This window comes from Mercenaria mercenaria, unplaced genomic scaffold, assembly GCF_021730395.1.
Source record: "Mercenaria mercenaria strain notata unplaced genomic scaffold, MADL_Memer_1 contig_4852, whole genome shotgun sequence".
In the NCBI taxonomy this organism is placed as follows: domain Eukaryota; kingdom Metazoa; phylum Mollusca; class Bivalvia; order Venerida; family Veneridae; genus Mercenaria; species Mercenaria mercenaria.
In genome coordinates this window covers 1-16,009 of record NW_026463114.1, presented here as the reverse complement: position 1 = coordinate 16,009, position 16,009 = coordinate 1, and the positions used below count along the sequence as shown (strand labels likewise).

At 36.2% G+C, this 16,009-nt stretch overlaps 1 protein-coding gene across 1 annotated transcript; it reads right to left on the bottom strand.

Annotated features, from left to right (window-relative positions):
• Nucleotides 1–10,341: 10,341 nt before the first annotated feature.
• Nucleotides 10,342–14,782, bottom strand: LOC128554232 (uncharacterized; the record flags this gene model as incomplete). Its single annotated transcript, XM_053535481.1, has 4 exons — nucleotides 10,342–10,944; nucleotides 12,964–13,099; nucleotides 13,847–14,118; nucleotides 14,761–14,782. Coding segments are annotated over 4 exons (753 nt in total), but the record flags the coding sequence as incomplete, so codon positions are not given.
• Between the last annotated feature and the right edge of the window lie 1,227 nt (nucleotides 14,783–16,009).

The window sequence follows — 16,009 nt, the reverse complement described above, 5'->3', positions numbered from 1 at the left end:
ACAATGCTGCTTCGATAGCAAACTCGCAGTTCGGATGACCCGAGTCATATGAAAGGAATAATTATCTACATTATGAATTTGTTTAAGATTATCAAAAGTTTACATGATAAAGAATTATTTGATTTTAGTTAGTACTGAATATACATTCTTGTTTACGCGAGTATATGCCATCACATCACCGTCTATTTAAGATATTTAGACCTTACCCTTAGAAATAACGAGCATAATTACCAAAGGTTCATCAGAAATTTATCTAGTGTTACTGGACAAAGATTGTTTCATGTTATTGTTAGTAACTGTAACAAGTATGACTGAGTCAAAAAGTAAACTGTTTTCAAATAATTTGTCAGAAGTCTGTATCTCATGTAATTGTTAGATTTGTAAAACGTTATGGGTCTTGTTGGAAAAGTCCACATTCAAGTGTATTATTCTTTATTTTGTATAAATTGTACAGTGTTTGCTTGATAAAAAAGTAATAAAACTTGGTGTTTTAATTTTGATTTCAAACAGCTAGACTAGAGTTGTGGCCCTTGTGTTAATTGTATAGCGTTTAGCTTAATAAAAAAGTAATAGAATTATCGAATCAGTTAAAGGCGTTTCATTCCATGGATCAAACATTTTTTGTGCCCCTTCCCTCCCTCCAGAACAAAGTTTGCAGTGGCGTGGTGTGAGGGACCCATAGAGTTGCCCTTGTCTGTACATCCGTTCTGCCGTCCGAAAGTCGTATCGCAATCAAACAAATCTTTGACCCAGGGTCATCAAACATCACAGGGTTGTCATTTAGCACCTGAAGCTGTGATCCTTGTATTTCAACTGGGTTTATCAATATCAGAGTTATGGCCCTTGACTTAGCTAGAATAGTGCATAAAAAGGGCCGTAAAGTGTGTGCCAATCTATTTCAAAACGTTTTGACAGGGTTATACTACATTATAGGAATATCATTTACCGTGAGAAGTTATGCATCTATGGGTTTTCTTTTCAAAGGCTCAGGGTGAGCTATTCTGATCACTCACCATCCGGCGTTCGTAAACTTTTACTTTATACGACATCTCCTCTTAAACCGCTAGGCAAATTTCATCCAAACTTTACAGGAATGTTCCTTGGGTGAAGCTCTACAAAAATTGTTCAAAGAATTGAATTCCATGCAGAACTCTGGTTGCCATTACAACCGAAAGGAAAAACTTTAAGAATCTTCTTCTCAAAAACCAGAAACCCTAGAGCTTAGATATTTGGTGTGAAGCATTGCCTAGTGGACCTCTAAAAAATTTATGCAAATCATGTCCCTGGGGTCAAAATTGACCCCACCCCAAAGGTCACTTGATTTTACATAAGAAAATCTTAAAAAATCTTCTTCTCAAAAACCAGAAGGCCTAGAGCTTAGATATTTGACATGTAGCATTGACTAGTGGACCTCTACTATGGTTGTTCAAATCATGACCCCAGGGTCAAAATTAACTCCGCCCTAGGGGTCACTTGATTTTACATAGATTTCAATCGGAAAATCTTCAATTTTAAAAAAAAATAAACCAGAAGGCCTAGAGCTTAGATATTTGACATGTAGCATTGCCAAGTGAACCTCTACAAAATTTGTTCAAATCATGACCGCCGGGGTCAAAATTGACCCCGCCCCATGGGGTCACTTGATTTTACAATGGAAAATCTTCAAAAATTTTCTAAAAATAAACCAGAAGGCCTAGATCTTAGGTATTTGACATGTAGCATTGCCAAATAGACTTCTACAAAATTTGTTCAAATCATGACCCCTGGGGTCAAGTTGACCCCGCCCCATGGGGTTACTTGATTGTACATAGAACAAGAGGGCCATGAAGGCCCTGTATCGCTCACCTGACCTATTGACCTAAAGATCATCAAGATTAACATTGTGACCAAGTTTCATTACGATATGGTCATAAATGTGGCCTCTAAAGTGTTAACTAGCTATTCCTTTGATTTGACCCCGTGACCTAGTTTTTGACCCCTTATGACCAGATTCGAACTTGACCTAAAGATCATCATAAGTTGCATGAAGATACAGTTTTAATTGTGGCCTCTAGAGTGTTAACAAGCTTTTCCTTTTTTTTTGACTTGGTGACCTAGTTTTTGACCCCAGATGACCCAATAGCAAACTCATTCAAAATTTTATTAAGGGTAACATTCTGACCAAGTTTCATTAAGATTGGGCCAAAAATGTGACCTCTAGAGTGTTAACAAGCTTTTCCTTTGATTTGACCTGGTGATCTAGTTTTTAACCCCAGATGACCCAATATCGAACTCGTCCAAGATTTTATTGAGGATAACATTCTGACCAAGTTTCATTAAGATCATTAAGATTGGGCCAAAAATGTGACCTCTAGAGTGTTAACAAGTTTTTCCTTTGATTTGACCTGGTGACGTAGTTTTTGACCCCAGATAACCCAATAGCGAACTCATTCAAGATTTTATTGAGGGTAACATTTTGACCAAGTTTCATTAAGATTGGGCCAAAAATATGACCTCTAGAGTGTTAACAAGCTTTTCCTTTGATTTGACCTGGTGACCTAGTTTCTGACCCCAGATAACCCAATATCGAACTCCTCCAAGATTTTATTGAGGGTAACATTCTGAACAAGTTTCATTAAGATTGGGCCAAAAATGTGACCTCTAGAGTGTTAAAAAGCTTTTCCTTTGATTTGACCTAGTGACCGTGTTTTTAACCCCAGATGACCCAGTATCGAAATCTTCCAAGATTTCATTGAGGATAACATTCTGACCAAGTTTCATTAAGATTGGGCCAAAAATGTGACCTCTAGAGTGTTAACAAGCTTTTCCTTTGACTTGACCTGGTGATCTAGTTTTTGACCCCAGATGACCCAATATCAAACTCGTCCAAGATTTCATTGAGGGCAACATTCTGACCAAGTTTCATTAAGACTGGGCAAAAAATGTGACCTCTAGAGTGTTAACAGTCAAATTGTTGACGACGGACGGACGGACGACGACGGACTCAGGGCGATCACTAAAGCTCACCTTTGAGCACTTCATGCTCAGGTGAGCTAAAAATCTTCATTTTTTTTTAAAAATAAACCAGAAGGCCTAGAGCTTAGATATTTGACATGTAGTATTGCCTAGTGGACCTCTATAAAATTTAAAATTTGTTCAAATCTTGACCCCCGGGGTAAAATTGGCCCCGCCCCAGCAGTCACTTGATTTTACATAGGAAAATTTTCAAACTATTTCAAAAAATAAACCAGAAGGCCTAGAGCTTAGATATTTCACATGTAGCATTGCCTAGAAAACCTCTACAAAATTTATTCAAATCATGACCCCGCTCCAAGGGTTACTTGATTGTACATGAGAAAATATTCATAAATTTGCTAAAAATAAACCAGAAGGCCTAGATCTTAGATATTTGATATGTAACATTGCCTAGTAGACTTCTACAAACTTTGTTCAAATCATGACCCCCAGGGTAAAATCGGCCCCGTCCCAGGGGTCACTTGATTTTACATAGGAAAATTTTCAAAAATTTCCTAAAAATAAACCAGAAGGCCTAGAGCTTAGATATTTCACGTGTAGCATTGCCTAGTGGACCTCTACAAAATTTGTTCAAATCATGACCCCCGCCTCATGGTGTTACTTCATTGTACATAGAAAAACCTTCAAAATTTTCTAAAAATAAACCAGAAGGCCTAGAGCTTAGATATTTGACATGTAGCATTGCCTAGTAGACTTCTACAAACTTTGTTCAAATCATGACCCCCGGGGTAAAACTGGCCCCGACCCAGGGGTCACTTGATTTTACATAGGAAAATTTTCAAAAATTTTCTAAAAATAAAACCAGAAGGCCTAGAGCTTGGATATTTCACATGTAGCATTGCCTAGTAGACCTCTACAAAATTTGTTCAAATCATGACCCCTGGGGCCACATTGACCCCGTCCCATGGGGTTACTTGATTGTAAAAAGAAAAATCTTCAAAATTTTCTTAAAATAAACCAGAAGTCCTAGAGCTTAGATGTTTGACATGTAGCATTGCCTAGTGGACCTCTACAAATTTGTTCAAACCTTGACCCCCAGGGTCAAAATTGACCCCGTCCCAGGGGTCACTTGATTTTACATAGGAAAATCTTCAAAAACTTAAAAAAAACAAGAGGGCCAAGATGACCCTGTGTCGCTCACCTGAGTACTATTGCTCAAAATGATATGATCGTTTCAAACCAATCTCATTAGAAGCTGCTAAGGTGTATTCATTTAGATAAATAATAGGATGTAATCTGTCATAAATTCAGTCAATATGTATCTTCACTGATTGTCCAAGTCCATCTGTTGACATAAATGAAATTTCAGATCAGTATCTTTATTAGTTACGGAGATATACCCATTTAATTTGAAATAAAGTGAGGTAATTTGACATAAAATCAGTCCATAGTTATCTACCCTGATTGTCTCAGTCCAACTAATGACAATAATGAAATTTCAAATAAGTCCTATAAGTACTTACTGATATAAATTCATTTTGATTACAATCAGGGGAGGTAATAAGATATAAAATAACTCTGGAACCTACGACTGGATCATACAGGTTCGTCATGGAATCCAAGATTTATTGTTGTTGAAGATATTTTGGAAGTTTGTATCAAATCAAACCATAAATGAAGTCTCTATATGGCTGCAAAAGCCAAAATAGCCAATTTTGGACATTTAAGGGCTATAACTCTGGAATACATGATTGAATCTGGCCAGTTCAAGAAAGGAACAAAGATCTTGTGGTGATACAAGTTGTGTGCAAGTTTAAAATCAAATTATAAATAAAGCTGCTATTATGCAGACAAGGTCAAAATAGCTAATTTTGGCCATTTCAGGGGCCATAACTCTGGAACCCGTAATGGGATCTGGCCAGTTCAAGAAAGGAACCAAGATCTTATGGTGACACAAGTTTTGTGCAAGTTTGATTAAATTCAAATCATAAATGAAGCTGCTATTGTGCCGACAATGTCAAAATAGCTAATTCTGGCCCTTTCAGGGGCCATAACTCTTGAACCATAAAGGAATCTGGCCAGTTTTCGAAAGGAACCAAGATCTTATGGTGATACAAGTTGTGTGCAAGTTTGGTTAAAATTAAATTATAAATGAAGCTGCTATTGTGCAGACAAGGTCAAAATAGCTAATTTTGGCCATTTCAGGGGCCATAACTCTGGAACCCATAATGGGATCTGGCCAGTTCAAGAAAGGAACCAAGATCTTATGGTGACACAAGTTTTTTGCAAGTTTGATTAAATTCAAATCATAAATGAAGCTGCTATTGTGCAGACAATGTCAAAATAGCTAATTCTGGCCCTTTCAGGGGCCATAACTCTGGAACCCATGATGGAATCTGGCCAGTTCAAGAAAGGAACAAAGATCTTACGGTGATACAAGATGTATGCAAGTTTGGTAAAAACTAAATCATAAATAAAGCTGCTATTGTGCAGACCAGGTCAAAATAGCTAATTTTGGCCATTTCAGGGGCCATAACTCTGGAACCCATAATGGGATCTGGCCAGTTCAAGAAAGGAACCGAGATCTTATGGTTATACAAGTTGTGTGCAAGTTTGGTTAAAATAAAACCATAAATGAAACCACTATCGTGCAGACAAGAAATTGTTGACGGACGGACGCACGCACGCACAGACGACGGGTGATCACAAAAGCTCACCTTGTCACTATGTGACAGGTGAGCTAAAAACAGAAGGCCTAGAGCTTAGATATTTCACATGTTGCATTGCCTAGTGGACCTCTACAAAATTTGTTCAAATCATGACCCCCGGGGTCAAAATTGACCCCACCCCATGGGGTTACTTGATTGTACATAGAAAAATCTTCAAAATTTTCTAAAAATAAACCAGAAGGCATAGAGCTTAGATAGTTGACATGTAGTATTGCCTAGTGGACCTCTACAAAATTTGATCTAATCTTGACCCCCACCCCCAGGGTCAAATTGACCCTGCCCCAGAGGTTACTTGATTGTACATAGGGAAATCTTCATGAATTTGCCAAAATAAACTAGAAAGCCTAGATCTTAGATATTTGATATGTAACATTGCCTAGTAGACTTCTACAAACTTTGTTCAAATCATGACCCCGGGGTAAAATTGGCACCGCCCAAGGGGTAACTTGATTGTACATCGGAAAATCTTCCAAATAATTTCTAAAAATCATCAGTTTGACATTTGATATGTAGCTCATATTACTCAGGTGAGCGATTTAGGGTCATCATGACCCTCTTGTTTTTAAATTTCACTTATTCAGACCAGAGTTATGACCTTGACTAAGATCTAAGATAAAAAAATATACATAAAAATCTTGCAAGTTGTTTGCCCCACCTTGCAAGTTGTACACCAGTGGTTTTGTATTGATTTTCCATCGGACAGACAGGAGTTATGACCCTTAATTTAGTTAAAAAATGCAAAAACAGCATAAAATTTGTATCACATCTATCTCAAAATACTGTAAAATCATTTAATTTCGTGGGCATGAAATTTCGTGGTTTTGGTCAAAACGGCAATTTTGTGGGGATATGAATTCGTGGATTTCAACTTTTGAACATAAAATGAAAGGTAATTTTATTTGTTCGTTGGGATTAAATTTCGTGGATTGTCTCAACCACGAAAATGAGTCCCCCACGGATTTCACAGTATTTGACTTTGTGTCATAAAAGTTTAGTGGGTTGTTATATAGCATGAGAAATTGTGTACCTATTGTTCTGTTTGTGATTACTCTGCCAGACCTGAGTCTTTGACTTTAATAAAAATACACCAAGTGCTTCAAAATTGTGCTGCATATCTCATAAAAACATTTTTACCTGGAGTTGTTATTCAGCATGTGACTTTGTGCACCTGTGTTTTATTTGGATTGCTTTTGTGCAATACCAGAATTTTGACCCTTGACATAGGCAAAGTATACAGTAATCTAGAGCATAAAAATTTGTGTCCCATGTATCTGAAAAATATTTGGAAATTTTATGATAGCAATACGGAATGCTATAAAAGCCAGTTATTTGGAGCAAAAAAAAACAAACAAAAAAACAAGTTGTTTTATAAATTTTATTTCACAAGATTCAATATATCAGTTATGATCAGAAGAAATATGCAAAATCATATTAACATGTTATAAACGATATCTTGATATAATTGATGACATCCTCAAAGTAGAGAGGTATGGTATCAGGTCTGTAAATTCTGTAAATTGATACCTCAGTTAAAAGATCTCATACGTAAAGTATCTTCCATTGTGTACAACACAATGGCCAACAATCATGTACAATAAATACTATTCATGGTTCATTGGATGTAGGTAGACCTTTTGGGGAAGTTCACATGGAAGCTCTAGAGAAGGGTATGCTGTTGTGTAAATTATGCTTACTCCCACCAGTAAAGTAACTGACCAATCAAAAATTGGGCCCTGGAAATATGTAAAACTTTTTTCCCTGCACATTGAGCGCTGTGATGAAAGGCAAGGAACCAGTAAACCCTAACTCGCCATGGAGTTTGTAGAGTTCAGCTCTTCAACAGGGAAGGTACGACTGGTGTACTAACTTATACCGTTCAATGGGTTATCGAGTATAGAGTCGGTCTCTACTCTACCATAGAGCTTCGATGTGAACTTACTCTTTGTTCAACAGCAATATCGTAAATATCCATCAATTAACGTCCTTGGCAACAGTGATGACAAAATGTAAGAACAAGAGGACCATGATGGTCCTGAATCACTCACCTGTCCCCACACGACCCAGTTTTGAACTGTGTATGACGTCGATTTTTCTATTATTTGACATATTGACCTAGTTTCTGAACTCATGTGACCCAGTTTTGAACATGATCTAAATATCAAGATAAAAATTCTGACCAATTTTCATGAAGATCCACTGGGAAATATGGCCTCTAGAGAGGTCACAAGGTTTTTATATTATTTGACCTAATGACCTAGTTTTTGAAGGCACGTGACCCAGTTTTAAACTTGACCTAGATATCATCAAGGTGAACATTCTCACCAATTTTCATGAAGATACATTAAAAAGTATGGCCTCTAGAGAGGTCACAATGTTTTTATAATTTTTAGACCTACTGACCTAGTTTTTGACCGCAGTTGACCCACTTTCAAACCTGGATATAACATAGATATCATCAAAATGAACATTCAGACTAACTTTCATACAGATCCCATGAAAAATATGGCCTCTAGAGAAGTCACAATGTTTTTATATTATTTGACCTACTGACCTAGTTTTTGACGGCTCGTGACGAAGTTTTGAACTTCATCTAGATATCAACAAGGTGAACATTCTGATTAACTTTCATAAAAATCCATTAAAAAGTATGGCCTCTAGAGAGGTCACAAGGTTTTTCTATTTTAAGACCTATTGACCTAGTTTTGGTCCGCACGTGACCCAGTTTCAAACGTGACCTAGATATCATCAAGATGAACATTCTGACCAACTTTCATAAAGATACCATGAAAAATGTGACCTCTAGAGTGGTCACAAGCAAAAGTTTATGGACGACGGACGCTGCGCAATCACAAAAACTCACCTTGTCACTTTGTGACGTGAGCTAAAACGGTTGAAGGTGGAATCATGTTCATAAGCAAATATCAAAACTGAGATGTTAGTACGAGAGCAGGCATCCAGTTAATGAAATAAAAAATATCTACTGGAGTCATCACTTTATAAATGTTCCATTCTACAGAATGATTTTGAGTTGGTGAAAACACTCAAAGTATATAAAGTAAGAACTAGTATCCTAAACATTTGATATCTGCATACATGTAATTAGCTTGTTTCATCTTGAAATGAAAATAACAAATCACAATATTTACTTGTGCAATCCCCATTTCAAAAATAATCCGAACAACTAGACAAGTTGAGACGGAATTTACCTGATTTTCTTCTAAATGAAAACTTGTAGTTAATTAAGGCAAACATTATTTATGCAGAAAATAAACATATAGACTGATACTTTATAAATATGCCAATAATTAACATTTGAGAAATACTGTGGATACTACAGAGGCCTTAAAGTGACATCAGACACTTTTACTTTAAAATAGTTATAAGATCATACCTTTCATTTCGTAAATCCGAAATACTGAAAACAAAATAACTATAATAAATCATTTTTACAAAAAAATAATTTCATTTTTGCAAGATAAATCAAGAGTGGCAGACTGTCACACAATACGTCCGTTATCAAATTTGGCTTATTCAAGGGCCATAATCCAAGAGTGTCTGTGGCGATTTGGCTGATTATCCAACTTGACCGAGATATTTTACCCACAAACATTGTCAGCAAGTTTGGTGAAGATTGGATGAAAACTGTTTGGCTTAAGGGAGCGGACAAGGGTAAATTGGCAGAATTCAAGTTATTCAGGGGCCATAATCCAAGAGTGCCTGGCGAAGTTTAGCTAGTTATCGAAATTGGCTGAGATATTATGCAGACAAGCAATATCTGCAAGTTTGTGGAAGATCGAATGAAAGTGTTTGACTTAGAGAGCTGACAAGGCTAATGTCGCAATTTTTCAAGTAATTCAAGGACGATAATCCAAGAGTGACTGGGGTGATTTCGCTGGTTATCGAACATCGCCAAGATATTATGCCCACAAACATTGTCACAAAGATTGGTGAAGATGGGATGAAAACTAATCAACTTAGAGGGTGGACAAGGCATAATTTTAGATTTTCGAACAATTCAAGGGCTATAGTGCCTGGTGGATTTTGCTGGTATCAAATTTGGCCGAGATATGCTCACAAACAAGGTCACCAACTCTGGTGAAGATCGGATGAAAACCATTTGACTAAGAGGGTGACAAGTCTAAATTTATAGATTTTTGAGTACTTCAAGGGCCATAACTCAAAGAGTGCCTGGACTGATTTTGCTGGTTATGAAACTTTGCCGAGATTTTATCCCCACAAACTTTGTCACCAAGTTTGGTGAAGATCGGATGAAAAATGTTTGACTTAGAGAGTGGATTTGGCGGCCGACCCCCTCGGCAATTATTGTTTGCTAATTCATTTTTATATTATAGATACACAGTTGTAAATAATCAGGTGTTAAAAGACCTGATTTGGAGTATCAGTAAAATATTTGGGAATCTGATAGTGATAGACTGTTTGTTTTCATCGCCATTAAATTTTGAGAGTTTGGTCAAAACAGCTACTTCATGGGGATGATTTTGTAATATTGACCTTTGAATTGTAAATGAAAGAAAATTTACTTTTTTGTTAGGATTTAATTTCATGGAATGACTTGACCACGAAATCCACAAAAAATAGTCACCAAAGAATAAAAGTGATTCCACAATAATTTATTCTGTAATTAATTGCCAAAGACCATGGGACTGACTATTTATTCAATATATGAAGAGTTTGTTTTTGAAATTAAATGGAAGTAAATTCGCTCAAAATGATATAAAATAGTCACGTAAATTCACTTTTACATTGTACAAACTAAATGTCTTTCTGTAAACAAGTATTTTTAGATGCGACATCACTCAAAGTCATGTCTGCCTAAACGTAACAAATTCACACAGTTTTTGAATACTTCATATTTTAAAAAACGGTCACAAACTATTCAATTATAATTATATTTTCCTAAAAAATCACAATCTGGTTTAATTTGTCATATCATACACTCCACTTTCATAGCTTTCTGCAATCACAGACTGACTATTGTACATTTCCTTCTCCCGTAAAGACTGCTGGTCGTGCCACTGGTCACTCATGGTGCTAGGCAACTGATAAATCTTGGTAATTTTCATGTGCCGTGAGTTTTTCAAATGAACATAGATTACACGTGCTGTGACCTGACACAGTAACATGGCCGCTGCACACGCGAGCAGTAAATACATGGAACTAAACAAAATACTCCGGAGATTCAGGACTAAGGGAGACAACTCTCTTTGGATATATTCCAAAAGCACTGACTTGTGGAATCCTGAAAAACACAAAAAGCAATAATAAAATAAAGAATTGCATGTACACAGAAGATTTTGGCTAGTATGTAATGCTAGAACGGAATTTAGGAATGCCTTTTATGCAATAATTATACTGTGAATTCATTTAGTTTCGTAGTGAATGAAATTTCAGTTTCTGGTCTAAACAGCTATTTAGTCGGAATATGAATTGTGGATTTCATTTCTTGCACATGAAATGAAAGAAAACTTAACTTGTTTGTCCGGATTAAATTGTGTGGACTAATTCAACCCAACCACGAAATCCACAAAAGTTAGTCCACCACAAATATTAACAATATTACAGTCATTGATATAGAATCAATTGTCACAAGTGGAGCAGTATTATAGGAATATTACAAAAACAGTTACTGAAAAAGAGAAGTTGAAAATATCTTTTGTAATCTTTATTTTACAAAAATGCATTTTAAAATTTTGGTTTTAAGAAAAATTCAAAATATAATTATTTATTTATTTTATTGGGTTTAAGGTCGCACCTGCTTTTAATCACGAGCGAGCACCTGGGTAGAACCATCAACTTTTCGTAAATTTTTCCTAAAATTTATTTAAAACAGTATATAACATTTATACTTGTTCTAAAGGTTTCGTGAGAACTGGCAATTCTGTGAAAATATTGATATTTGTTAGAGACAAATTTTCTTCAATTTTGTAGTTGAGCAAATCCCAGTAAACAACTGAAATTCCCAACCATATTGCAAAATTCAAATCCATAAATCCATATCCTTATGAAACCATGAAATTTCGTACACAAGAAATTAAATGTCTTCGCAATAAATGAGATCAAAATTGCATTATCAGTATCATGACTCAGAAATTTAAAATGGCTGAAAATGTGGAAATTTGTTTTATTATTAATCTGACAAGGCAGTCTGAAAGACAGCTAAATCCCCCTGCCACTGCTATGGATATTGAAAAGGTAAACCTTTGACCTTTAACTGTGACCTTGACTTTGAACTGACATGGCTGACACATGAATTCTGCACAATGTCTTGATGAGGTGATCATTTGACCCAAGTTTCATGAAAATCCTTCAAGGGGTTTAGGAGATACAGAGCTCAAACCTTTGACTTTGAGTTGACATGGCTGACTCATGAGATCTTGATGAGGTAATCATTTGACCCAATTTTGATGAAAATCCTTTAAGGGGTTTAGGAGATACAGAGTGGACACAAAATGGAAGGCTCAAACCTTTGACCCTAAGTTATGCCCTTGACCTTGAGCCGACATGGCTGACTCATGGGTTCTGCATATCGTCTTGATGAGGTGATCATTTGACCCAAGTTTTATAAAATTCCTTCAATGGGTTAAGGAGATATATAGAGTGGACACAAAATGGAAGGCTAAAACCTTTGACCTTAAGTTGTGACCTTGACATTGAGCCAACAAAGCTGACTCATGGGTTCTGCAAATCGTCTTGATGAGGTGATCATTTGACCAAAGTTTCATGAAAATCCTTCAAGGGGTTTAGAAGATATAGAGGGGAAAAGAAAGTGTTACGGACAGACGGAAGGACGGACGGAGACCATTCCTATAACCCCGCCCCCCACCACTTGTGGCGGGGGATTAAAAAACTCATGGTGTCTTAATGTATAAATTATATATTATAAAAAGATTTTGTGTGGTATTTACAGACTCGAATATAGGACAAAACTATGGATGATCCGTCAACGTGTTTGGCATCAATTTACTGTGAATGTGATGTTTTGAGCAAGTTGTAAAACATTATCTTTTCACTTCAAACATGAAGCTAATACTGTGAAATCAATAATATTCGTGGGGTACTTATATTGATTGCTGAGTTAATCCACGAAATTAAATCCCAACGAACAAGTAAAATTACCATGAAGCTGAAACCCACGAATTCATATCCCCAACGAAATAACCATTTGAGCCCAAACCATGAAGTTCTGTGCCCACGAATTTTAATGATTTCACAGTACACAGATACATAAGAAAAATGTAGTTACAAAATAAGTACATACCTTCAAACATTTTAGCATGTATTGGCAAGAAATTACATGAAGTAAGGGACATTGTGACTAGATTTGTTCCGTCAGTGCAGATGTCAAGTCCCGCTAAATTGCACATATCTGAGATCATTGTGTTCAGCAGCATATTCTATAAATAGATGAAAACAAGTTTGACAATCTTCAAAATCTTAGAAATATTATGATTTAGATTTGATGACATTAAGTTTTATTAACCTTTAGCCTGCTGGCATTAAGAGATTCTGCCTTCGCAACCAGTGCAGCCCCAGATCAGCCTGCACAACCGTGTACGTCCGTACAGGCTGATCATGGCCATTCAGTCAGTAAATTTTCAGTGAACACCCCTTTGAATAATAAATGGTTCTGCCAAAATTGAATGATGGACCAGTCCATTTTAAAAAATTAGCAGACTAAAGGTTAAAAACATAAGATACAGACAAACTCGCTTAAGGCATTACACATACACTATTAAACAACTGTGCATATTTTAATTCGGAGAAGAATTTCATATTTTAAGACGAACTCTTGAAGTAAGTTAAGTTTTAACTTTTGCCTATATCAAGTGCTCAATTAGTCTATCTGACAATTATACCCAGCTCTAGGTATATATAACAAATGCTGTAGTTTTTATTACCTTCTTTAACAGACTAAAATAGGTCATTAACAACTACGAGTCGAAACATAATAATAATTTCTCATAGAGACAGGCTAATAGTCGAGATAATTTAATATCTGCAAACAAAGCAATGCCAAGATTTAAAACAACAGCAATATTTAAAAAGAATTAACTACCACCAATTGCAAACTCTTTGGTTGTCTTTAAAATCGCGAGAAAAAAGTGAATGTGAAAATTTACCAAATCTACATTAATACTCACTTGTCGTTCTGCGACGTTTAAGAGTATATTGTTAACCATTTGCAGCTCTCCGTCCAACTTCTCCGTATATCCAACAAGAAAGTCATTGAGGTAAGAGCCGTACTCGGATATAACGGCATTTGTTACGTCATTTTGACGTTCTAATATCGGCAACATTGCCTCCGTGTCCAATAAAAACATGGCCGACTTTAAAGTTACAAGGTCATTGGTTGCTTTAGCAACCAGGAATAAAATTAACACAAATCCACAAATAAATACTAGTCTCCAAAACACTGGAGATATAAGTAATTGTTGATTTCACAAAACTCAAACAATGAAGACTACACAGCAAATTTTATCACTTGGTTTTTCCTCCTGTTTCGGATTCTGTTGTTGTTTATGCTGCCAAATATCTTTTAAAATCTCCTCTTTGGCTTTCGTCGGGGCGTTACAATAAAAAAATAAAGTTCGGTATTATCGACCCAAATATTTTCTTTATTATGCATATAATAATCGTATGAATGATCTAAACTGTCCTCGGGGCGTGGAACTTCTTTCCCTGTCAAAATAAAATATATTTTACGCGTCATTGAATCGTAAGGTATTCTTTCCGTCATTCTTAAAAATTTTCAAACTTTTTACCATCCATGAAAATCGGTAAATTAACAGCAGACTATCTAAAAGACTAAAATTAAAATGCACATTTGAACACCGGATATATTATTGCTTTAATATTAGAAACATGAAATTTACTTCTCCTGGGCAATAAATTTTCTGTCGATAATCCTACAAAAAATGTCGTTTTTGAAACTCCATCTTGCATATACCAGATTATTTGACAAACAATTAAATGTGTTTGCAGATGTTTTGAAATCAAGGTCAATAAAAGCCTGGTCCAAGTTTTCTGTATCATTTATCAAATGGGTGAAATTTACTTAGGGCATCATACTTAGCAATCTGAAATAGAGAATGAAAATTAGAAATAAATTTGAATTAAACATTGAGAGTATGCATGTGTTCCAGTTTTAGTTTGTTTTGCTTTTGTTTGATTTAACGTCGCACCAACCCAATTATAGTTCACGCGGCGACTTTTCAGCTATGATGGTGGATGAGGACTCATGGCGTCCCTCCGGGCAATGTTTCAACATGAACGAGCATCTGAGTAGAACCATAACCCTGTTGAATGGCTTCCTCACCTGAAGATTTTAACGCCCTGAGTGAGACTCCAACCAACATAAATGAGGGGCTTAACTACTTGACCATGGAGGTCCCTCCACTTTTAGTTTTTAGCATCTTTTTTCAACATTTTTCAGTCATATTTATAACAGTGTTTACTTGTAGCAGGACGCACACTTTTATGGTGTTGCCTCACTTGAATATCACGCCATAGACACCTGACATATAACCCCACCCAGTCACATTATACTGACAACGGGCTGACCAGTCCTAGAACTATCCTCTTAAAGACCTGCTCAAGTCCTACCTTTTAACCTTAAATTATCACTGAAAAAAAACATGAAAATCCTAGCTATGAACAATGACGCCTGTCAAAATAGAGTCTATTTTGTATATAATTCTATATAAAATACATGTGAGCCGCGCCATGAGAAAACCAACATAGTGGATTTGCGACCAGCATCGATCCAGACCAATTCTCCAATTCCAATAGGCTTTAAAAGCGAACAGCATGGATCCTGACCAGACTGCATGGATGCGCAGGCTGGTCTGGATCCATGCTGGTCGCAAACCCACTATGTTGGTTTTCTCATGGCACGGCTCATGTGGTTTTGCGTGCTAAAGTGTGGCACGTGGCCGTTCACTGTTAGCTATTGTAATCATGGGTTGCATACACACAATAGAATTTGAATAGCCGTGGAGCAGGGCTTTAATGCTGAGCGCAAAGTAAGGAAGATACTAGTACCATTTTTCAAGTATTTGGTATGACGCGGCCAGGGAGCAAAATGACGACCCCCCACACTCATTCAACGTGGAACAATCTAAACATAATACAGAATAAGCAATCGGTCATGATTTAAATTACCAAACATTTTATCTTATATAAATTGTTTACAAGCCAAACAAATATTGAATAAATGTAAATTCATTTTAATCAAATGAAAATAAGTTCACTGTATTGAATGAAATACACTAAATTTGCTTTAACGAATACGTTATTATGAGATT